The sequence below is a fragment of the Diplotaxodon limnothrissa genome, linkage group LG20 (assembly GCF_057381915.1).
Source record: "Diplotaxodon limnothrissa isolate DT_005_m linkage group LG20, D_limnothrissa_male_GT1.1, whole genome shotgun sequence".
Taxonomy (NCBI): Eukaryota; Metazoa; Chordata; class Actinopteri; order Cichliformes; family Cichlidae; genus Diplotaxodon; species Diplotaxodon limnothrissa.
The window spans coordinates 6,750,022-6,775,298 of record NC_140615.1 but is presented as its reverse complement, the minus strand read 5'-3'; the positions used below and the strand labels follow the sequence as shown (position 1 = coordinate 6,775,298).

General features: G+C 44.4%; 1 protein-coding gene across 1 annotated transcript in view; it reads left to right on the top strand.

Annotated features, from left to right (window-relative positions):
• The first annotated feature begins 293 nt into the window (after window positions 1–293).
• Window positions 294–25,277, top strand: part of cntn3a.2 (contactin 3a, tandem duplicate 2) — a 44,705-nt gene continuing 19,721 nt past the window's right edge. Inside the window, exons 1-13 of the mRNA XM_085345519.1 lie at window positions 294–348; window positions 1,141–1,276; window positions 14,864–15,039; window positions 16,850–16,945; window positions 17,107–17,310; window positions 18,159–18,261; window positions 18,938–19,122; window positions 19,994–20,130; window positions 21,145–21,274; window positions 21,747–21,897; window positions 22,182–22,309; window positions 23,583–23,752; window positions 25,110–25,227. Of these exons, the coding sequence (XP_085201645.1) occupies window positions 294–348; window positions 1,141–1,276; window positions 14,864–15,039; window positions 16,850–16,945; window positions 17,107–17,310; window positions 18,159–18,261; window positions 18,938–19,122; window positions 19,994–20,130; window positions 21,145–21,274; window positions 21,747–21,897; window positions 22,182–22,309; window positions 23,583–23,752; window positions 25,110–25,227 (1,789 nt within the window). The remainder of the gene's footprint in view (window positions 349–1,140; window positions 1,277–14,863; window positions 15,040–16,849; window positions 16,946–17,106; window positions 17,311–18,158; window positions 18,262–18,937; window positions 19,123–19,993; window positions 20,131–21,144; window positions 21,275–21,746; window positions 21,898–22,181; window positions 22,310–23,582; window positions 23,753–25,109; window positions 25,228–25,277) is intronic.

Genomic DNA, 25,277 nt, shown 5'->3' with positions numbered 1-25,277 from the left:
GGCGCAAAGTGACATTGCCTGGATCATTGCTGATTAGAGATGTGAGGGCTATCCGGCACCAAACTGTTCCTCCAGTTTTACAGTGATTATGTTTCCGCTGACAGAAAAATTCTGACACTTCCCCTGTCTTAGCTTGATAGGTGATTAAAAGATGTTACGCTGTCAGTGGTGGAGTTTTTGGTATTTTACAAGGAGATTCTCGTTTCAACAGGTCAAGCTCCTCTCTCTCTCGGAGAACACAAGTGCCATTTCAAAGCTTATTGGATGAAAGTCTCATTTATCCCTGGCCAAATATGACGTTGCCATGGAAACAGCTTCTACTGTTATCAATCATCGACTGTTTGACAGGTAAACTACCTTTTTTTTTTTTTTTACGAGTGATGGATTTTTGGGGGGGTTTCTGGTGCGTGCGCACGTGTGTGTGTGTGTGTGTGTGTGTGTGTGTGTGTGTGTGTGTGTGTGTGTGTGTGTGTGTGTGTGTGTGTGTGTGCGTGTGTGTCTTCACGTTTGGACATTTACAGCTGTGGAATGAGACAAAAATAGTGTCAGAGAGGATGATGGCTCAGGTTTATAGGAGCACTCTGCAGTATTGGCTTCCACTCACAATCCAGACACAATACTCTCAATCTTCGTCATCACTTTCACCTGATGATGAGGCGTTTTACTTTTCTTTTCCTTTTTCACTTAGACAAAAACACTTAAGTAACATAAAAAGAGAGTAAAGATTTCCCCTTCTGCTGGGAATGATTTTCTTTGAATAATAATCATGTAATGTTTGTATTTACCAAGCATAGACAAAAAGTTTGCTAGTAAATGATTAAAAAAGTTTTCTTGTGAATTTGTTAAACTAGAGGTGTGTATTTTATTTTTTTTTAATGCTGGAGCAGTGACACTTTTAAAATGACAGAAATGGCTTCCTGGTACCGGGGAACGCTGTGAGAAGTTCATTTTTTAAAAATCTATTTGTTTGCAAGAACACTTTGCAACACCCGCAAAGATATGAGACTCGCTTCCCTGTTTTAAAAGCCTCTTTATGACACTTTTCCATCTAAGAAAAATCAGGTAATAATGGAGTCCCGACTCCATTACAGTGATTTCTATTCTGTCTTCATGCTCACGCTGGAACTGTGTCTCTGTCAGATTGCCTGGACAGTGGATCATTCCATGGTCCGAGATGGAGAATGGAGCCGGGTGATTTGTTCATTCCCATTGACTCCATAGAAGAGGAAGCTACTCTGACTTGTGACGCAAAGGGAACACCATCTCCTCAGTACAGGTAGGAGCACATTCACGTTTAGGTTTTTATTCTTCAGGTTTTCAAAAATGTTAGTTTGGGGTTATTAAAATGGGTGAAAGACTGATTTAGAAATCATTATTTGCAAGATTTCGTTGGGTTTAACGTAGCAGTCATTTATAAGAAGTCGAGCTCAGCAGAATCCCAGCAGCTCAGCTGATCTCAACGTTCGCCAACATCAGCTGACAGCCTTGCCGATGCTCTTCCATACATTTAACTGGCAAATCTCACTTAGGACACACTATTAAAGCTGCTTTAGCCAGCCCACGTTTGCCTCATTCCCCAATGTTTGCACCTGCAAGGCGCTTTGCAACCCACCTGCACCCCATCACTTCGTCTTGTGCTGTACCTGACTTATTAAATGTCCCATCTATAGTCACTGATGCATGACTCTGTGTTGGGTCCCGCTTGTGCTCATTTCCAGATTAGTACATTCATTCACTCATGGGAGTGAGATGCCAGAACACAGCTTTCAAATATAAACTGATGGAAATAAAGATCCAGCGTCCTAACTGAACTGCAGTTCAGTTAGCACATTATCAACGCCGTATTGCTCTTTTGTTTAAAATAACACAGGCGGACTCGTTCTCCACCTCATAAGCAGTTACTTGCACTTTCTCCACTCTTTCGCGTTCATCACCGACGGTATTTTCTCAACTGTCAACGTCAAAAGAGGAGCTTGTTTAAAGTAAATGATTAGTTGAGCAAACATAAAAGCTGCATTGAGACATGATCGCAATCTAAATGGAAAAAGAAGATGAGGGAAAGGAAGAAGTGATGTACTCATCTGGATATTCTCAGTGACTTTTTACCCCAGAAAAGAAAAGTAATACAGATGCAGACACCTTTTTATACTCCTGGCTGCTCCCAGCTTGCCATTCTTGCAAAGCCAATTTAGATTATAGTTTTCATGTGGAAAAGCAAGCCGCTTTCCTTTCTATTAATTTTCTTCAAATTAGACTGAAATGCACATAGACACTCTGTGCAGCAGTGTCATTATGGCTTTACTAATTCATATTGACTAACACACCACCAATCTGCCTCTTGTCTTACCAGATAGTATCTTAGTGACACATGTGTAGCATCTTAATGATCGTCTCCTCTTATAAAACACAATGAGGCCGATGCAGGTTGCTAGACACCGGTTGGCACCAACAGACATTGATTACAAGTGTCTTTGGCGTTCGACGTTGGAATTACTGCAGCACAGCCGGCGCAGATGAAATGAATGACAGTGGTGTGGAGTATGTACATTCATTATTTCAGGCTCTTCACATTCCCCATCTAAGACCAGGTATTTCCATGTACTGATTAAAGGTGAGATGAGCATGTTTAACGGGGTGTCTTGTAGGGCTGGGCCATATTATACCGTTCACGGTAATACCGGTATAATGTTAGGCAACGATAGGAAAATGAAATATCGCGATAGAATGGGAGTAAAACGCGCGTGCGCAGTGCCTTTGTTTTCATACGCACATGGCCGATTGTTGAGTGAAACAGATGAACCAGAATTGGTTTGTAAAAATGGTGCAACTTCCGTGATGTGGAACTGGTTTGGTGTTTGTCCGTCAGATACACAACAAAGCACATTTTTTGCAGAACATGCAAGCGGCCGTTGTTATCCGGTTGTTCAGTGATGACGCGACGAATCCTACTTCCGGGTCTAAAGTAGTCTGCGTTTAATATGGCTTTTGTGTTGTTAACATGTTTAATGTTATGTATTTTCTTCTATTTGATCTCAAAAAGCTCCTAAAACAGTCAGTGATCACTGTTGACCTCCCTCGGCTTTTATTACCGCTAATCATTTATTTAAGCTCAGTTTTTAAAACCTTAGGATGTAACTACAGCCCAGCCCATGCAGCAGTATATGAATGACTAACCTCGTATTGTGGATGGATTATCTCAGTTGTTCTCCTGGCTGAAGTTTGGTCCTTTTACAGCATCCTGCCATGCGATTACATTTGTTCCTGACCACCGAGAACACTCACGTTAACTTTTATCGAGTGGAAAAAAAGTTAGCTTGTTTATATTATGCTAACATAGCTGTGTCGCTAGCGGTCACGTAGCACATCATTATATACCAGCTAGCCCAAGTTCGGTAACCCTACAAACGTCACTGCTGTTTAGTTTTCTGTCTTCATTTATGTTGGAAGTGATAAGAAAGCTGTACGTTTTAATTTGTTTCCAAAACCCCGCAGTCAGGGACATGCTATATTGTATTTAGATAGAAGCTAGCGAGCTAACATCCTGCTAACTTCTAACTCCGTTAAATGTCATAAATTCCGTTTTCATGGATGCCTGGATGTTAAACTCAGTTGTTACACCTGGTAGAGCAGAACACTGATCATTTTATTAAAGATGAAAGACTTTAGACAGTTTTTCAACTCTCAGTAATGCCATAGTGATCGTTTGATATATGGACCCGCAGCGGAGTTTAGACCCAGACACTGCTAGTGACGTCAGACTGAACAACCGGATTGTCATATTTGTCGGACTAAGATGCTCTTAAATCTGGGAGTAATCTGGGTCCTAAACTCCGTATGCTTCAGGTCAAACAACACTGCAGCATCACTTAGAGTTAAAAACTGTCTAAATTCTTTCATCTTTAATAAAACGATCAGCATTGCTGCTTTACCAGGTGTAACTATAAAGTTTAACTTCCAGGCATCCATGAAAACAAAAGTTATTACATTTAACGGAGTTAGAAGTTAGCAGGAAGCTAGCGGAAGTTAGCTCGCTAGTTTCGCTAGTTACCTAAGCATGATATAGCATGTTCTGACTGAGAGATTTCTGAAAAAATTCAAACGTACATCTCTGCTATCACTTCCAACATAAATGAAGACAGGAAACTAAACAGCAGTGACGTTTGTAGGGTTACTGAAGTTGGGCTAGCTGGTATATAATGATGTGCTACGTGATCGCTAGCGACACAGCTATGTTAGCATAACATAAACAGTGAAGCTGGAGGACGAACACTAACACTTTTCCACTTATAAAAGTTAACGTGAAGGTTCTTCATGGTTAGAGACAAATGCAATCGCATGGCAGGATGCTGTAAACGGACCAAACTTCAGTCAGGAGAACAACTGAGATAATCCATCCACAATACGAGGTTAGTCATTAATATACTGCAACAACATGGGAATAGAGCAGCTGCCAGAGAATTCAACATTAATGAAACAATGGTACAGAAGTGGAGGAAGCAAGAAGAATGAGTTTAATAAAGTTTGATTTATCTGACTGCTTTGTTTCGCTTAATGTGCCTTATAATCCTGTACACCTTATGGTCCGAAAAATACGTACTGCACACTGTCATGCGCCGTGGTGCGCGGGCACGAAAGGATCCAGGCGCAGACTCCGAGCTAACAAAAAGACACTTTATTAAAACAACGAAAGGCGACCCGGGGAAAGTAGAGAGCAAAACAGAAACTAAAAATCCGGGGAAACAATGACACGAGGAAGCCGGGATCGGGACGGCGGGGGGCTGCAATAGAAAGGGGAGATGATTACTAGGGAGCCAGGAAGCGGGGAGAACATATCAGGACTGAGTTAGAGTAGGGGCTTACGATAGAACGGAACCGTGGGAGCTCGGGAGGGAAGTGTGGCAGTCCGTGGGGGCAGGAAGTCCGTGGAATGGCGAGTGGGCCAGGTGAGCGCCGCGAGATCCAGTTGAGCCGGAGGACAGGCAGGTAGCAGACGCCGAGTAGAAATCTGGACAGAAGTAGGCAGGTTAAACAAAGTTCCAAGCAGAAGAGAATGCACACTTTTCGTGGAAGTCTGGTTACCACTGTGGGGATGACTACGGACTGGCGTGGAGCATCCGTAAGTGGATCTCCGTGTAATCACCGGGATGGAGAGCAGGTGTGCTAGTGATGGCCCAGCCCGGGGGTGTGGCTACCCGAGCATCACGCATTCCACAGACCATGACAGTGCCCCCCCCTCAAGGGTCGCCCCCAGGCGACCGACCGGACTGCGGCCTGCGGAGAGAAGCGCGGAAATCAGCGATGAGGGACGGGTCCAGAATGAAGGAACGCGGAACCCAGAGGCGGTCCTCGGGACCGTACCCCACCCAGTCCACCAGGAACTGCCACCCACGCCCACGCCGGCGCTCAGCCACGATGCGCCGGACCGCATAGGCCGGGTGACCGGCGACAAGCCGGGCGGGAGGAGGGGGCTCGGACGGAGGGCACAATGGGCTGCGGCGGACGGGTTTGACCTGGGAAACGTGGAACGTGGGATGTATGCGCCAGGAAGTAGGGAGCTTGAGCCGAACTGCTGCCGGGTTAACAACCGCATCAACTTCATACGGGCCAATGAAGCGGGGGGCCAGCTTCCGGGAGGACACACGCAGCGGAATGTTTTTGGCGGCCAGCCAGACCTTCTGCCCCGGCTGATAGTCGGGGGCGGGGGTGCGACGGCGGTTGGCATGGCGTGTGTGCTGTTCCTTCGTCCGCAGGAGAGCTTGGCGGGCCCTGAGCCAGACCCGCTGGCAGCGCCGGAGATGGTGCCGAGCGGAGGGGACTGCGAGACCGAGTTCGTCTTCAGGGAAAAGAGGAGGCTGATAACCGAGGGATGCCTCGAACGGGGACAAACCTGTGGCAGACGAGGTAAGTGAGTTATGTGCATATTCAACCCAGGGCAGAAAGGTGACCCAGGAAGTGGGGTTTTGGGACGCCATGCACCGTAGCGCAGCCTCTAGCTCCTGGTTAAGCCGCTCGGTCTGGCCGTTAGATTGCGGATGGAAACCCGAGCTTAAACTAACTCTCGCGCCCAAAATGGAACAAAAGGTCCTCCACACTTGTGAAGTGAACTGTGGGCCTCGGTCTGAGACGATGTCAAGGGGAATACCATGGAGCTGGAACACGTTTTCAATTAGGGCTAGGGCTGTGTCAGGGGCGGAGGGTAGTTTCGGTAGCGGGACGAAGTGGGCGGCTTTAGAGAACCGGTCGATGATGGTGAGGATGACGCTCTTTCCCGAGGAACAAGGAAGACCGGTAATGAAATCTAATGAGATATGAGACCAAGGCCGGTGAGGCGTGCTGAGCGGATGGAGCAGGCCCGCTGGGTGCTTAGTGGACAATTTGTTGCGGGCGCAGACAGTGCAGGCAGCCACGTACTCCCTCGCATCTTGTCGTAAAGTCTTCCACCAGAAATGCCGTTTGAGAAGACCAATGGTTCTGCTCACGCCAGGGTGACACGAAAAACGTGCAGTGTGGACCCAATGGATTACCGCTCCGCGGGCAGCAGCGGGGACAAAACGCCGTCCGGGGGGTCCGGTACCCGGGTCAGGGTCTCCCGGGAGGGCCTGGCGGATAACCTCCTCAACATCCCAGGAGAGGGCGCCCACCACACAGGTTGGGGGGAGAATGGTGGTTGGTGACGATGTCTCCGTGTCTGGGGAGTACTGGCGGGAGAGCGCATCTGGCTTGGCATTCCGTGAACCTGGGCGATACGAGAGAGTGAAGTTAAAGCGTGTAAAAAACAGGGACCAGCGGGCTTGGCGAGAGTTTAACCTTTTAGCAGTCCTAAGATAAATTAGATTCTTATGGTCCGTCCATATGAGAAAAGGCTGCTCGGCTCCCTCCAGCCAGTGGCGCCACTCCTCCAAGGCGAGTTTTATGGCCAAGAGCTCCTTATCGCCTACGTCATAATTTCTTTCAGTAGGGGTGAGCCGGCGAGAGAAGTAGGCGCACGGCTGGAGCTTACCTTGAGGTCCAGACCGCTGAGAGAGAACAGCCCCGACTCCGGTGTCGGACGCGTCCACCTCAATGATGAATTGTTTGGTGGTGTCGGGGTGGAGCAGAATGGGCGCCGTAGTGAACAATGCCTTCAATTTGGTGAACGCTGTGTGGGCCTCCAGGGGCCAGGTGAAAGGTACCTTAGGAGAAGTGAGGCGAGTGAGAGGCGCGGCGACGTGGCTGTAGTTTCGAATGAAACGTCGGTAGAAGTTCGCGAACCCGAGAAAGCATTGGAGCTTCTTCCACGAATCCGGGACTGGCCACTCCAGAACCGCCTTGATCTTAGCTGGGTCCGTCTTCACCTGTCCTCCTGCTAAGACATAGCCCAAAAAGGAAACCGATGAGGCGTGAAACTCGCATTTTTCTGCTTTGACAAACAGTCTGTTTTCCAGTAACCGTTGCAGGACGCTCCGGACGTGAACGTGATGCTCCTCCATGGTCCTGGAAAAAACGAGGATGTCATCCAAGTATACAAAAACAAACACGTTCAGGAAGTCTCGGAGCACATCATTCACTAGCGTCTGAAAAACCGCAGGGGCGTTAGTTAAGCCGAATGGCATAACCAAATACTCGAAGTGGCCCAGTGGCGTGTTAAAAGCGGTTTTCCACTCGTCCCCCTCCCTTATTCAGACCAGATGGTATGCGTTTCGCAGGTCCAGTTTTGTGAAAACGGTGGCTTCCTGGAGAGAGCCAAAAACAGAGTTAATCAACGGAAGAGGGTACTTGTTCTTTACGGTGATGTCATTTAAGCCCCGGTAGTCAATGCACGGCCGCAGCGAACCGTCCTTTTTCCCCACGAAGAAGAAGCCCGCAGCGACTGGGGAAGAAGAGGGTCGAATGATACCGGCCGCGAGTGATTCTCGGATGTAGTTTTCCATAGACTCCCTCTCGGGGCGAGACAGGTTGTACAACCGGCCGGAGGGCAGCGGGGCACCAGGTAGCAGGTCGATGGCGCAGTCATAGGGGCGGTGTGGTGGCAGAGAGCAAGCCTTGTCTTTGTTAAACACTTCCTGTAAGTCGTGGTATTCGGGTGGGATGGAGGAGAGGTCAGGTGCTTGTGTAACAGGTGGGGTCGGGTTAGTGGGTGGAGCGAGAACTGCTGATCTCAGGCAATTCGCAAGGCAGAACAAACTCCAACTGGCGATCTTGCTTCCTGCCCAATCGATGTGGGGATTATGTCTTTGCAGCCACGGGTAGCCTAACACGAGCGGGGTGTCGGGAGACGGGAAGGTAAAGAACGAAAGCGATTCGTTGTGGTTCCCGGAAGTGACTAATGTCACGGGCGCGGTCTGATGAGTGATGTAAGCAAACACTTGTTTATTCAGCGCTGACGCAGGGAGGGGAGGTTCCAACAGAGTGAGTGGAATTTCCAGCTCTTTAGCCAGTCTTTCATCCATGAGATTCTGCTCCGCCCCAGAATCCACTAATGCGCTGCATGTGACAGTCTTTTTATTGGTTATTATGGCAACGGACACAATCAATCGGGGTCTAATAGTATTCAATGTGCAGCCCACCCGTATCCCCGAACCTACCGGTGAGCTGGTCCGTTTGGGCGAACCGGGCAGCTGGCGATGCGGTGTCCCGGCTTCCCACAGTATAAGCAGTCCCCGGCCCGAAAACGGCGTTCCCTCTCCTCCGGCGAGAGCCGAGAGCGCCCGATCTGCATCGGCTCCGGCGGAGGAGGAGACTGTGAGCGAGCGCACGCCGCTGGAGAGCTAAAAGGGGACAGGGGCAGTGACACGCGAAAGTCTGGGTGCAACACGGGTTTCGGTGGCTTGGACCGCCGTTCGGCCTCCCTCTCCCGTAGACGCTTATCGATCCTACGGGCGAGTGACACCAAATCCTCGAACGTTTTAGCCGCCTCGTGAAACGCGAGCTGATCCTTCATCTGATCGTTCAGGGAGCGTAAAAAAATACGCCCTTCCCCTCAGTAGTCCCACGAAGTGGGAAATCTTGGCCGCGTCAGTGGGGAAGGCGAGTGGCGAGCGACTGAAGAAAAGAGTACACTGAAAAAGGAACCCCCCACACTGGTCCAATTCGCCGTGGAAGGGTTCCGGCGGCGGAGACGTCACACAGCGGTACGCCGAGTCGGGCTGTTTAGCGCACATCTCTCTCCCTGTTTCTCGCTCAGCTCCTGATACTGATCCTGAAGCGAAGAAAGTAACTGATCGTGTCGGCCGAGCATGGCACCCTGCTTATTAATAGCTGAATGTATCGGGTCTGCTGGATCCATCTTGGCCAGTCCGTACTGTCATGCGCCGTGGTGCGCGGGCACGAAAGGATCCAGGCGCAGACTCCGAGCTAACAAAAAGACACTTTATTAAAACAATGAAAGGCGACCCGGGGAAAGTAGAGAGCAAAACAGAAACTAAAAATCCGGGGAAACAATGACACGAGGAAGCCGGGATCGGGACGGCGGGGGGCTGCAATAGAAAGGGGAGATGATTACTAGGGAGCCAGGAAGCGGGGAGAACATATCAGGACTGAGTTAGAGTAGGGGCTTACGATAGAACGGAACCGTGGGAGCTCGGGAGGGAAGTGTGGCAGTCCGTGGGGGCAGGAAGTCCGTGGAATGGCGAGTGGGCCAGGTGAGCGCCGCGAGATCCAGTTGAGCCGGAGGACAGGCAGGTAGCAGACGCCGAGTAGAAATCTGGACAGAAGTAGGCAGGTTAAACAAAGTTCCAAGCAGAAGAGAATGCACACTTTTCGTGGAAGTCTGGTTACCACTGTGGGGATGACTACGGACTGGCGTGGAGCATCCGTAAGTGGATCTCCGTGTAATCACCGGGATGGAGAGCAGGTGTGCTAGTGATGGCCCAGCCCGGGGGTGTGGCTACCCGAGCATCACGCATTCCACAGACCATGACACACACTGCAGTTTAATGTTGCAAAGCACCTCTTTTTAACTTCAGTGGATATTATACATGGTTATGCTCAGGATATGTCAGCCCATTTCTACTGGAAATGCCTTTTGGTTAAACTTTCAGCAAGGAATTTGCATTTGCACTGTTACATTTTTATAAAGCTTTAATGTACATAAAAACCAGCTTCTTAAGTGAAAATAAATGGAAGGTTGTCTTTTTGCGCTAGTAATGTTGTGGAGTTGTATTTTGTCTCGCATCAATTATATCGTCGGTTATATCGTTATTGCAAATTTTCAAATATATATCGTGATAAATATTTTTGGCCATATCGCCCTGCTCTAGTGTCTTGTCACGCTGGCTGTGCTAGGCTCTGTATGCCCTCAGCACCTCTCTGGCTCCTCTCTTGAAGTGTAAATGGGCTCACACTGCTCTCTCCCATCCCCCTTCTTCTCTTTTCCCCCTTTTCCCTTTCCTCTGCCACTCCTGTCACTCACAGAGATATGAGACTTTCATACTATGCGCACAGCACTGATTTAAAAACTCGTGGGAGAAAATCAGATCTTCTATAGAAAAGCATCGTTGCTGCTGCAGGCTATAAAAGTTACACTGTGTGAGTGTCTTAAACGTAAACAGAAGGTGACTTGTCTACCCTTTACTTGACCTGAGGTTTGAAGTCTGTGGCTCTAGACCGGTAGATCATCCAGAATACTCGGATTTCTCTGTGGTCAGACAACATGTGTTCACAAAATGAGTTTCAAGCGGAGTAATTCAGTTTTCCAGTTGCCATTCAATCACCTGCCCTATGTTCGTGGCACCACTGAACAGCAGAGGCACTTCAGAGCAGGTCAAAAAGAGGTGAAAACGGTGGCTAAGGGATTAAGAGCTGAATGCAAGAGTGGACATGGACACCTACACAAACATGCAGGCATGTACTAGTCATTCCAGCCCTTTAGGTGTTCATCGTAAGCCACAAGAGTAATAGGGTTAACCTCATTGCATACAGTGACCAAGCTGCATGTGTATTGATCGGCCACAACATTAAAACCACCTGCCTGATCTTGTGTAGGTCTGCCTCGTGGCGTCAAAGCAACACGGTCCCCTCAGAGCATGGACGTGGGATTTCTGGGGAAGTCCTGGCATCAGGACATTTGTAGTCGAGTCTTTCTTCACCTTTCCGTCTCCAGCGACTTCATCATCTTGTTTATGTCTGTCTTTTCGCACAAATGTTTCTGTTATGCTTCCCTTTCTTGGCAAAGGAGATATTTTGCTTTATTTTTCAAAGTTATTTGATGTTTCTGAAACCAGTGGGCAGTTTTGCCTGCCACTTCAAGTTTCTGCCCTTTTTATTGCTTTGTTTCTGCAGCACAGACGGTTCATGAAGAGTCATATTTCATTAGTTTAAAAAACAAAGGTGTTATCGAGCGCTTGCTTTTTTTTTGCTCAAGTTGGTGGGAAAGCTGTCAATCAGGCTGTGGTGTCAAATAAACAACCACTCTCTCCTTTCCAGGATGTCCACATACACATATACTATAGATGTGAGAGCAAATTGATCTGCCAGTCTGCATTCTGTGTAAGCAATCTATGTGCAGCGCTGTGGAAAGATTTCAGGCAGAGAGGCATTGGTTAAGTCACAAACTCCTTGTGCAGCATGATAAACGTGCACTGATCAGCCATTAAAACCTCCTCTATTGTTTAGATGCATCAAAACAGCACTGACCTTTTTGGGCATGGATTCAGGACCTCTGAGTCTAGCTCATTGGTAGCAGATCCTCGAGGTCCGCTGGGTTAAGAGCTCTTATTGGATTGGGCATCCCACAGATGCTTGAACAGATTGGGATATGAGCCCTCAACTTTTCGAAATATTACCTGACGGAGGTGCATGTGAGAATGCAAATGTCCCACGCAGTGGGTTCTGGTTTGCACAGATTGTGAGAACAGCACAGATAATACCCTGGTGAATGCACAGCTAGCGAGCCCTATGTGCTGCTTTGTGGACGCTCTGCACAGGAAGATCTCTACTGTAAACCAAACTGAATATTTCCAGCATCGAGAACATGGCTGGCACGAGCGATCTCCATGTGTACTGCATGTGAGAGAAGACGGCATCTTCCCAAGTACTGCCAACTTTTTCCAGAGTTAATGTGTGAAAACGATTTTTGTAATACTCCCAAAATGTTCCCACCACCTTTTTTTTTAAATGCAGTGGAGCGCATTGCTCTACTGAGGCTGGAGGAAGCCACTGCAATTGTCATGAGTCTGCAACCATGTAAAGCATTAAAGTAAAATCCACATGAATTCAGTGGTGCATTTTAATGACCAGTGTTATTCCAATGTTGATATTGTTGCACCTGATCGCTAATTATTCTTTAAGAATGTTTTCTTTTTCTTCTCTCTTTTACTGGGAAGCGAAACATATATGCTTTTGAAAAGTCATCCATTGTGTTTCCCACATGTCTGTTGCCACTTGTTGCCACTTAAGTAAAGCAAGAAAGGAAGTGTTTTGCTAAGTGAAAGAAAGGGTTATGTTTTTTTCTTAAACACAAACAATGGAACATTCTTGAAAAGTGCTCTGTCCTTGAACCCATCAATGCTCAGCTTTTGAATAGCATTTAAAAGGAGATAGAGTTTTTGCGGTGGCGGGGAATGAAAATGAATAATGAGACTTGCTTGAATCAATGAATTAACCTTAAGTTTTTAAGAGTTCTTTTAGGTGCTTCATTTATTTGATAGCACCGTCGTAACCTGCTTCACAGAGCTTCTTCTTTTTTAAATTCTTCCTCCTGCTAAGTGTTGGAAAGATATAATAAAGGGTGAAAAGGAGTTTAAAAGGCCTCCTTTGATACATTGAGCCATTGTTACCTCTTGCCAGGTGGTAATGTTTAGTCCTGATGGGGAGTCAAAGGTGGAATAATATCACATTATGTAAATCTAATGTGACAGAGACGAGGTGATTATGGTTAGACTGATGATCATTGTCCAGAATGGCTTCTAAAACCTTTGTCCTCCGCTCCCCTTAAATAGCGAAGGACAGCTTTGTGTATGATACCCCTAGATTAAACTTTAATGATCCCTGTGGGGAAAATGGGATAACTGCAGCAGCAAGTAGTAGCAGAGCTAAATAAAGAAAAATGGAAAAAATACAACACCGTAAAGAAATTTGCACTTCAAGGTTTATACAGACACAAAGGACATCTGTTAGGTGAGTAAATTAATGATATATAGACATGGCAGCATGATTACGGTACTGTTAGACTGCAGGTACAAAAAAATATGATTCGCTCAAGCAGCATACAGTCTCGAAAAACAAAGTACACTCTCTTTTAATCCTAAGGTGGTAAATTTCAGCAGATAATAAACTCATCGGGTCCTTATCAGCTTCGAAAGTTACTTAAATACAACCTCAGATGTAGAACAATATATGATATATTGTTTATTTATTTTAACAAAAATAAGCTAAAATGCAGAAACATTTTGGTTTCTGCAAAATGTTTCTGCATTTTGGTAATAACTATAACCACAATAACATGAATGAATAGTTTTTTGCGTGACTTTATCAGTCTCTCACATTGTTGTGGAGGAATTTTGATTCACTCTTCTTTACAGCATTGATTCAGTTCATCAAAGTTTGTAGACTGTTGTTTATGCACAGCTCTCTTAAGGTCCCACCACAGGGTTTCAGTCAGCTTGAAGTCTGGAAGAGTTCATTGTCGACTCACTGACAGCTGGTTTGAGGTGTTTGTGCTGATATTCGGCGTTTGGTTTTCTCCAAATGTGGCACAGTGCAATGTGGCCAAACAACGGTCTTGCCTGTCCACAGGACATTGTTTCAGAAGTCTTCTGGTTTCTGCAGATGCAGCTTTGCAAACTTTAGCTGAGCAGCCGTGTTATTTTTAGAGAGAAGAGGGTTTTCTCCTGGCAGCTCTTCCAACCAAGCCATACTTGCCTTTTTCTAATTGAGTTGTCATGAACTTTAAATTTTAATGCTAACTCAGATGTTGCTTTGAGGTTTTTGCAGGTCACCTGTCTGACCTTGGGTGAATTTGCTGGCATTCCCACTCCTGGGAAGACTAGCAGCTGTCTTGAGTTTTTTCCACTTGTGAATAATCATTCTTACTGTAGAATGATGGACTTAAAATTGTGGGGGAATGTCCTTTAGACCCTTCCTAGTTTAATGGTCAGCAGCTTCTCCCAGATCACTGCTGATGTCTTTCCTCCTTGGCATTTTGCTAACACACACCTGAACTTTACAGACCAACAGACTGCCAAAAATCTTTCTTTTATAGAGGTGCTTACACTTGCTGATCATCACTTAATCAAGTGGACTGGATTAGCAGCACTTGGCTGTTTCTCATCCTCTTAATTCCTGGGGAATCAGTAAGGGTGTACTTAGTTTTTTCATGCTTCTGCATTTTGCTGGGGTGGGGATTTGTTTGTTTTTTTCAATATATAATGGCATGGCATAATATGTCGTCATCTGTTTGTCTGAGCCTGTAGTAACCTTGTATCAACTTTGAATCAATTAATTTTCATTGTGTCCTGATGCACGAGCCTTAGAATTTAAAGAGGGTGTACTTTCTTTTCAAATGACTGCAAGCATAGTTTATCAAGTTGATGCACAGAACTGTCCATAATTTGCTGGCAGTCACACATGTATCAACTCCATTGTCCTTAACCCTGAACACAACACAGTTGTGTTTGCAGATTTGTTTGTTTTTAAGGAAGTTTAATCACAGCCGAAAAGAATCGTTGGCCAAAGTCCTAACCACAAGAGTTCATTTCAACTAGCAACCTTTTAAAATCCTCGGCACCATCGCAAATCACACCACATAAAGTGTATTATTCTTATTCCAAGTGAGTTACCACAGTGAATTGTGTTTTCCACTCACCTCCTGTCAGACCACCTTGGTTGGAAGGAAGAAGGGGACTGCGTGTTTTGCCAGGGACTGATGGTGTCTTTGCCCTCACAGATGGTCACTGAATGGGACTCTCATAAATCTGGGTCTGGATCGTCGGCGGCGTCTGTCTGGGGGCAACCTCATTATAAGCAGCCTGGACCGATACCAGGATGTAGGGATGTACCAGTGTATGGCCTACAACACAGTAGGAGCTATCCTCAGCAGAAGAGCAAGTCTTCAGTTTGCCTGTAAGTTACAGTCAGAGTTTTAACTACAAAAAACCAAGGGTGTGTAAATGCTCTTAACTACAAATAATGCAGACGTACACTAAAATGGAAGCGCTTTATTTGCAGTATTTATCAGCACGCAGCAAGTTCAGTGGGGAGCCGCATTAAATGTTAACGTAACATGGGAAGAATCTGAGTGCGATGACGCTTCCTTACTTATGGTCATGCAGACTAAGAGTTGCTATTTCACTTTGTGTTGTTTGCTTCAATCAGAAGTCATTCCAGTTTCGTTGGATGCACTCTGGGGTAAAGTAGTCTACCAAATTGCACAAGTAGTGTTTGAAGAATAACTTAATAAGGACTGGAGCCAGAAAAAAAAAAAAAAAGAACAGAACACAGCATACCTGCACTTTTATGAAAAAGGAAGAACAAAGCAAATGAATATAAGCTGCAGTGCAAACTATACTACAATGCATTGCTACAAAAATAATAATTTAGGCAGTAAAAAAAATGTACTTTCACATCACGTTCCTGCTGGTGAAGCAGGTAAACAACTCAAATGAATAACCAAATGAATACTTATTACTTCTATACTATTCATTAAGGCTTCCTTTCATGCAGATCGCAACAAAGCGCCTTTTCACACCTTCACTCGGTGGTGGTATCTTGCCGTGCAGATGTTTTGGGTCTTTTTTGACAAGCTTTTAAGATATGGGATGGTCAGAAAAAATGGAATAATGACATTTTAATAACTTAACAACAATGACTTGAGAATAATGACCGGATAATGGATAATCTAACCTCTCTGAAAAAAGTTTGAGTCATTTTATTAACCTTCAAAGGAGTCTCCAATGAAAAACTATAGTTCTTTTTCTTTTTCAGATTCTCTTAGCAATATTTGGATGTAACACGAAAGAATAATAACAAGAAAAAAATATTACTAGGTACATATACCTTAAGGTGTAGCTCAATAAAAAAAGTTTTCAGTCGTTTCAACTTTTTTCTTATAGTGTTATGAGCTCTTGCAGCATATCTCGTCATATTAATGTCTTGGTCCCCCTCAGGCAGTTTTGGGCAGCTATTTTGAAACCACTATAAAATGAATAGAGAGAGATCCAAAAGTTCATTCTTACAATGGACAAACTCTACCTTGTAAAGCACTGATTTAAGAAAAAACTGTAAAGGTTGAAGTATGAAGTTTATAAAGCCTCAAATTGTAATTCTGCTTGGCACATGCAAAGTTGCACAGCCTTACAGACTTCATCACGACTCAATTCAGAATGCAGATGTAGCGAATGGCTCTCGCTCCTCCCACCAGAGCCTTGAACATATGCCAGGCTAATTTACACGATTCATACAGAGGCTATGAACCGTCATGAACCTCTTCTGTGCACGAGCCGCAGTTCAGCAACACGATTGGCTCGTGTGTTTACCTGTTCGGCCATCTCTGCTGCTGCGGGATAGATTTCTATTTGAGATTCTGTGCTAAGTCAAGTCTTGTGATTTCAGCGCTTACACAAACATGTACATAAATTAAGTTAGTGGCGGGTTTTCACATCCAAGTTCCTTTTTTTCACAAAATGGCATATCGCTCATATCTCATTCAGGCCCTGGGTTCAGCAGTCTGTCTAAACTCTTCTGTTTCAGAGCCTCACTTGTCTCAGTTGCTTTTGTTCTCCCTCAGGCCTTGCAGAAGTGCAATTTTCATTACAGCTTTCTTATGGGTTTGTGTCAGTGTCTTGCAGAAAGCTTTTACTCAGCCTCTTTTCCACTCCCCTGATATGTGACATCCTACAGTAAGCTTCCTTTTCATTTTTTCCCCCCCTGTCAGACTTAGATCATTTCAAAGTTCACACCAGAAGCGCAGTGTCCGTCCGAGAGGGACAAGGAGTGGTGTTGCTTTGTGGATCGCCCACTTCCTCAGGAGGTAAACTCTGCTGTTGTTTTGAGTCCTGCTGAAGTGTGATTAAAACATAATCTTGCTGCCACTGATTAGCCCCTTTTCTAATCACAGTTAATTCTCTTAATCACATTTAATATCAGAGAGCATCCAGGATCGTCTCATGCGCTTCCTTGTTTGCCTTCCAGACCTTACTTATGCATGGATCTTCAATGAGTACCCGTACTTCGTTCAGCAAGACAATCGGCGCTTCGTCTCCCAGCAGACGGGAAACCTTTACATTGCCAAGGTGGAGCCCTCTGATGTGGGCAACTACACGTGTGTAGTGATGAACAGCATCACAAAGGGCAAGGTTCAGAGCTCCCCCACGTCTCTGATCCTCAGGACAGATGGTAAGACACAGCTTGTGCCTTTGACGTGACAAGTATTGCCTTTCAGCCTCGCATTATGGGCCTTTCATTTTAAGGTGGCTTTAATCATTACCCCAGCGAGAGTGCTCTTTATCTCGTTGTACCTCACTGAAGTTGAGTCACAGAGGGCTAATGCCTGTAAGTAAAAAGTTGCTCCTCAATGTAGGCCAGCAAACAAAGCACCCAAATCTCTTCTTTGCTGACTTAGCTTCTCTTATAATTCGCAGTCCCTTTAAAAGCTTTCTCTTTGCTTTCACATGAATTCTCGGGCCTGTTCTCAGCGGCGTGTTGTTCTGTTCTCTGTTATGCTTTCATAGAACGAGTGAATAAAGATTGCCTTGGGAATGAATTAAACATAAGTCATACGTCAGTGGACCATTACATTGAGTGTTCTGGTGGTTCAGCCAGTTTCTACTCAGTGTACTGTACATGTAACTGCATAAATTTAAATCCCCTTGCATCACTTTCTGGTCGCGATCTTGAGTGCCTTTCCTGAATGCTGATATTAACAATGAAACACAACAGAGGTTAGGAACTGCCTACTCAAGCTTTGAAATAGCAGATTAAAAAAAAATCTCTAGATGAAAAATAATGCTCGGTGTATTTAAATTATTCCTCGCTGGGTTTTGGCTACACTCTGGTGACTGTACTCTTAAGCGATGCACGATTTTGAGTTTAGTTTACCCATGAGAGAGCGTTTGCTCATGTGCATTTCATTTTTTCCTCTGTTAGCTTTCCAGTGCTATTGTTTGGTCCATAATGCCAGCCGTAATGCTTGTAACTCATGCATAATGGAATACTGAGCAAGTTCTTGTGCTTGGTCCTCATAGGAGTGATGGGTGAATACGAGCCGAAAATAGAAGTTAATTTCCCAGACAATGTACCCGCCGCGAAAGGATCAACAGTTACGCTGGAATGTTTCGCCCTTGGGAAGTAAGCTGGATTTCCTCAAGCATGTTTTTAATCTTTCACTGTCTTTTCTTTCCATACAAGGAACATCTGGATTTCTAAGCAATTATGGTTCTTAGAGCGTGGCATCAAGCCACGATTGGTCTGAAAGCAACTTGTCGTTGGAATGGGTTAAGTCCAGACCAGGGATGTCAAACTCATTTTATATCCTGGGGGCACATACAGCCCACAGGAAATCTGTCAACATGACTCTTTGGGCTTAAATTGTAAGAAATAGTTGTGTAAAATTATCATAAATTATAAAACAAAGGTTTTGTCAAGAGAATGTCTTTTTTTTCTACTCACCCATTGTAAATAAAGACATTTCTGTAGTAGATAAGATCATTTAATTGTTTATCTGTTACTTCATTACTTGTTTTAGTATGAATGACAGTGGGGGAGGTCTTCATCAGTGGGAAAAGCTGTAAAATGTATAAAAATAAAGTTAAAGGTCCCCAAAAGTTATTTTCCAAAACCACTCAGTGGGCCAGATTGGAGTCTTTGCTGAGCCAATCTGTTTTGACACCCGTGGTCTTGACCATTTATCAGCAAAACGAAAAAAATAAGTACTGCAGTCCATCTGACGCTTTATTGCTACAGATTGTTACAGACACCTGCACCTGATTCCCCGCTGAGCTCTTCCTTCGCATGTGTCTCACAGCCCCGTCCCAGAAATCACCTGGAGGAGGGCCAACGGCGTTCCCTTCCCCAGCAAAGTCAAAATGAAGTACTCGAACGCCGTGCTGGAGATTCCCAGCTTTCAGCAGGACGACACGGGCGGTTACGAGTGCGTGGCCGAGAACAAGATGGGGAAGAACACAGTCACCGGTCGGCTGGCTTTTTATGGTACTGCGACTTTTGTTTGAGTTTTGAGACGACGCCACAGACAATTGAGTTAGACAAAATGGGTAAACAATCAATATCTCTGCTTCTTTCAGCAACGTCGACAATTGTCACGTCGTTAGACTTTGTAAATGGCAACAATTGTAATGTGATCGTTTAAAAGCTATAAGTAATTTTATAATAGCAAGAGCTCATTGTTATACACGCTACTTTAATGCACACACAAATCTCTGCCTTCTTCCTGCATTTTAAGCGTTTCACTGCAGCTATTACATTTTGGGTTCTTGGCTTGCTTCAGCCGCTGTGTTTTCCTGTGAATCTGTGAAAGAGGGAAAAATGACACTTGTGAAATTGGAAGTGACAGTATGTACAGTGCCACCGGAGTGAGCTGTGCTTATTATGAGCATTGCACTCATGAAACCCATGAAATTTCCTGAAAGCTGTAAATATATGAGAGACTTAGGGGGGGTTGTGTGCTGGATGGGAAACAAGCAGGACCTGACATTTATTATACGCAGAATTAAGGTGACAGTTTGGGGGGGTGAGTGCTGGTATCGGGTGCTGTTCGCCGGTCATGAGAGCTTCTTCCTTTGTGGTTCGGGGTTTTAATGTTAATCTTTGGGTTGCCTTGGGCTGCTGACACATTTAAGAGATGTAACTGATAGACTGAATTCAATTTTCTCTCCTCTAGCCTCTTAAAGGAAAACCCATTGACGACCCCCCCCCCCCCCCTTAATTTGGGCTGCCAATCTGCACACGCTTTCCTTTGAACTTATTTAGATGCAGCTTATTTAATACGATAATGCTCCTTCCTCGAAATCTGCCCTCTGGTTCTTGTCAGATAATTCACTCGAGGATAATTCTGTGTCCTCAGCAAAGCCTCAGTGGGTCCAGACAATGAAAGACACGGCTCTAGCCATTGAGGAGAGACTTTACTGGGAGTGTCGAGCCAACGGCAGGCCCAAACCCTCCTACACGTGGCTGAAGAACGGCCAACAGCTCCTCTCAGAGGTAAATTACCGGCTGTCGTCTGCCACCTACAAGTGTTTCATTTTAAAGACTTAATCTTCAGCTTCAGCTCTTCCTTTCATTTCCGAGAGCCTGGCATAAAACACACTGCTGTTTTCCCGAGTGTAATTCAGAGTGCGATGAGAGGAGAGGGTAAACATCTTACTAAGGTGTGCCAGTGATGAGACATGGATGTAACTGTCTCGTATTCTGCTTTACCTTGGCAGATTACAGAGTCTTAGAAAGTGGATGTGTACGGCTCCCGAGAGATTGCTCTATTTTATCTGAATGGAGTCAGTGCTTGTTTTTCATTATTCATGGTGCATGTTTAAGCTCCTTCATATTGAGGGACAATGGGTTTAATCTTCTGTGAAATATACTGTATATAGCACTACACCTAACTCTAGACCACCAGAGAAATACATGTGGTCTTGCATATTTTGAGATTTTTAAATTTGGCTGACCTCGATATGCCTCTGACACTTAATTTCTTACCTCTTACATGCATTATACTGTAGCAATAACCATCCTGATATCGTTCAAAACTAATGTTTAAATATCCTTATTTTATTTGAGGTTTATTGTTTTTACTGTTGTACGATTCAGAATATGATTTTCACCATGAAAGTTGCATTTTTATCTAATTTGTTTCATATTTATAGTACAGAATATAGCTAATGATTAAAAAAAACACTAGTAGGTGCTGTACTGTATATGGTTAATACTGAGAAAATAAATTAAAAAGTGCAGATATAATACAAAAAGCTCAAATATTGCATAGACTGGACCAAAAGTGCACAGGATAGGGAAAAAAAATGAATGTTCCATACTTAGAAAACAAAATTGTGCTTTGTGCTCATAGCGATAAATTATTTTGCAACAGCATCCTGATTTGATCCGCGTCCATTGACAGCACCTCTAAACAAATCCAGCACTTGCCAGAGCGCACCGCAGAAAGCAAAAGCAACCTGTAAGTGTAAGGAGAATAATTGCTTTCTTTCAACCTTTTCTTCACAGGACAGGATCCATGTGGAGGACGGAGTCCTGTCAGTGTCTGCGCTGACCCTGTCTGACGCTGGCATGTACCAGTGTGTGGCCGAGAATAAACACGGTGTCATATATCTTGCTGCTGAACTAATGGTTTTAGGTAGGATGGCATTTATCTCTCTTCTAAATCCTCAAATCTTTGTTGCCAAAAGGATCTTAAAGGTCATCTTTCTGTCATTCTTAAAGGTTGTCTGGATTAGCAGATAATGGGGTCAATGTGGATGTTTTTGTGGGGTCAGACACATTTAGATATATATATATTTTTCCCCCTTTACTTTGATGTGGGGATGAAGATGGTGTAATAGATGCCAAACTCATAGCTGAATAGTAAACACGAACTCTTACTGCAAAACCAATTAAAAGTTATAACAATATTTTCTGCTTCTTCTTTTATTAATACATAAAACTGGCTAAAAAACACCGTTACAGCGTCGATTTTTATGCCGGTTTGATTCGTCAGTTTTAAAAAACGATGTGTTTCAATTACTGTAAGATTTGAAAACTGGTGCTTGAAATGCTCAGTGAGATTTGCTGCAGTCTTGCACTAACGCCAGTTTGCTGTTTCCCACCAGCTTCTCCTCCAGACTTCACAGGGAACCTCCTCAGAGCTTTGCTCAAAGCCAAGACAGGAACTACAGTGACTTTAGAATGTAAACCCCAGGCCTATCCCATCGCTAGCATTTTATGGAAGAAAGGCAACCTGCCAATCCACACAAATGACAGGTAGTAACAGGGTTAACGTTATTCTGAAAAAGTCAATGTACACAGTTTTATAGGCTTGTTTTTTCCGTATATAAGCCAGTTATCTATCCCAGCTACACTCCTCTTTAGCCATCTTTGGTCTAATCAATATTTACCACACACACACACATGCTGCCTAACTGGAAGATGTCCATTATGTAGAATGCTGAAAAATCCAGAAGTCGGTGTTTATCTGATGGTAAAATGAGTCTTTGTTCTTGGCAGTCGGATTGTAAACTGCTCTCACTGTTTGTGTACTCCTATAGGATCACACTGTCCCCAGATGGAACGCTGAGGCTTGCCAACGTGAGCAAGTCTGATGCAGGCAGCTATACGTGCTTTGCTAGGAATAGATTTGGCATGTCAAGTACAACTGGAAGGCTCCTTGTTACCGGTAAGCTCTCCTGTTAAATAGCAGATTGTTTGTGCGCTCCACTTAGTAAGCAGAATTTTATGCACACTATGGATTAACACACGAGAGCTAGCGTACTGCAAGGACCCGAGTCAATAACTTGTAGTTAAATTTAAAAAAAGTAATAAATAAACTTTGAGGTTTTGTGCTGAGGTGTGTGTCTATACTTTGTAAGGTCTCTAGTCTTGCGATTAAGTAGACTAAATATTTCAGATAATCATTTGATTGTTTTGTTTTTATTTGAAGGGATGTAATAAAAACAAAAAAACTTTACGCGTGCATTATTGAGTCGTTTTGTCCGGACGCATTTTGCAGCGGCTGCAGTAATGCGCTTGGAAGGCGTTTGACGAAACACTCGATCATTGTTTTCCTCAAAGCAGTTGAGGCAACCAATTTAGTGCAATAAATGAAAGTGCCCTGAGTGGAAGCGGTGAGCACATTAGTGAGGTGGTGTTACAGATGCTGTTATTGTTGAGCGTGTTGTTGTTTTTTTCATTGGAGTTGAATGTTCTGTGAGTTTGTTATTGGTTTTTATTAATGTGCTGAATGATATTGTCTGCCGCTGTAACTGCCAAGGCCAGTTATTTTTTTTTAAATTACCGGAGTATTTTTTCACAGCCGTAAAGCATTCGGAGGCACAGAGCCATGACCCACACATTGATTATTAGTAGCTTGAGAACTGAGGGGACGCTTTTTTTATCCCTTGACAGCTTCTCCAAGGTAAGATATGAGAGTACAAATCCACTTGCTTTGTGTTGTATCTTCTTGATTTGATTCCTGCCGTTCATTATCTTGACTTTTTGAAGCACAGGAGGCCAAATGATTGCTATAGCAGACTTTAAAGCAGCGCTCTTCATTTTTTATTTTTTTTCGTTGTTGTACCGGTTGTGCAGAGCAGCTCATTACATGAAGTTTTATCTGATCCATGGTGTATTGTAATTGCTATCAGGATTTCTGAAGATTATGTGAGCCGTTTTAGTGGTGGCAAGGCTGCATGTTATCACACATTATTTGACTGAGTTTTTCATGAGACCTTCCTTTATATACACAGACTGCTCTGCCTGTGACTCACTGTATTGCGGAGCATGATTTTTGTGTCTCGGGAAGTGTTGTGTCACTACTCTGCTCCTATTTCCTGAAAATCAACAAAAGGGCTGCTCATCTGCTGGAAGTGAAAAGTCTCATGTCTCACATAAGATTGCCACCCTCCCCTTTAGAAATGGCTGGCTCTCACGTTTTTATTTTTCCTGGGTAGATCCAACCAGAATCATCCAGGGGCCAGTGGACACAGAGATCATTGTGGGCGAGAGCATTGTGTTACCCTGCCAGGTCACCAGCGATCCCGTCCTTGATGTTTCTTTCTCCTGGGCCTTCAATGGACAGCTCATCGCCAAGGGAGACGGTCACTTTGAATTTGTGGGTGGGGTGAGTGACCCACAGCCGTAGTTTTTTTGTTTTTGTTTTTTCTTATGTGCGAATGGGCACTTGGCACCTCTCCCCATCTTGCTTCACTTCATCCCTGCCATTAGTTTAAAGGGACAGCTTGTGGTTTGACACCCTGGTATTTCTTGGAGAGATAGAGCATGGCAAGTTTTGCTGCACTTGCTGTTATACCATCCTTTTTCTTTTGCTATTTTAAATTTCTCTCTGGTGGCAAAGAAGGCTGGGGAAAAGTCTTTGGCATGAAGCGTTATTAGATCATTTAAGACCTCTTAACTTCTAATTGTATTCTTGTGAATGGAAACATGGCAGCCGTCGTGTCAAAATACACTTCCTACATAGAAATCATCATGTAGGTAATGCGCTAGTTGCTCAGCCATTGTGACAGGTTGTCTTCTATTTGAGCACACTTCTCTTACTCTTGCTCAGTCTTCTGAAGTCATCTATTTTTTAATACGTTGGCTGGTCTCTTCAAATTCTGCTTTGACATGGCCTGCTGCACAGCCTCTTCATAACGGGAAGGAATACGTATTATTAGAGGTGCCTTGTAAAGGAATCAAAGCATGGCAGAGACCCAAACGACAAAACACTTTGAGAACATCCTCGCACCCTTTGAGATTAACCATTCTTCTTGGGTGTGTGTGTGTATGCGTTTGACTGACAATGTTCTTATCTGAAAAGAGACTCCTTCCCCAGAAATGCTCAAATGTCCCCAGTCCAAAGAGATTATCAACTTAACTTTGCTGCTTCAGGGAATTTAATTTCCATAATTAAACCACATTGGCTGTGCTGCCACGTTTTCCTGCCAAAGCCAAGAGAACGATTTCACCACTAATTTACCATTTTCTGCTTACGGGTGTCCTCTTAGATGAGAGCCTTTTCTTTTCTTTTTTTTGTTTTCTTCTCCAAATGAGCAAAAGCTGCCTGCTGTACTCAGTAGTAAAAGCTTATTTATGTAGTTGCTTGCAACAGGTCTTGAAGGTCACAGCACTGACCTCTGCAAAAGGCGGGTAAAGCAGTCGAGACCTTGTCAGACACAAAAACTCAATTTACTCTCTGTTGTTTTTGTGAATTTTGGCCTTTTTCTTTTCCATTCGAGCTCATGTTGAACAGCTGTTTGTGACCTGATACTGTATATACACAGAATTTCTCCCAGAAACACTGTGCAGCCACTTTTCCTCAGCAATTTCCAAGCTAAGTACTGTAACTAAAGGATATGCAAACGGTTTTTAGAGCTGCTATTTACTGTGTCTTTATATATGCTTTGCTACCTTTTTTAATAAGCTGTCACGAGGTCCATTATCTTTCATGCTACATAAAGCTCTCTTTCCTCCTTCGATAGAGAACAGCAGGAGATCTTATGATCAGGAACATTCAGCTTTACCATGCTGGCAAATACATCTGTGTGGTGGACACGGACGTGGAGAGTCTATCAGCCGTGGCTGTATTGATTGTGAAAGGTAAGAAAAGCTCGTCTCTGCTCTGCAGTTACCAATTAAAATAGGGCTTA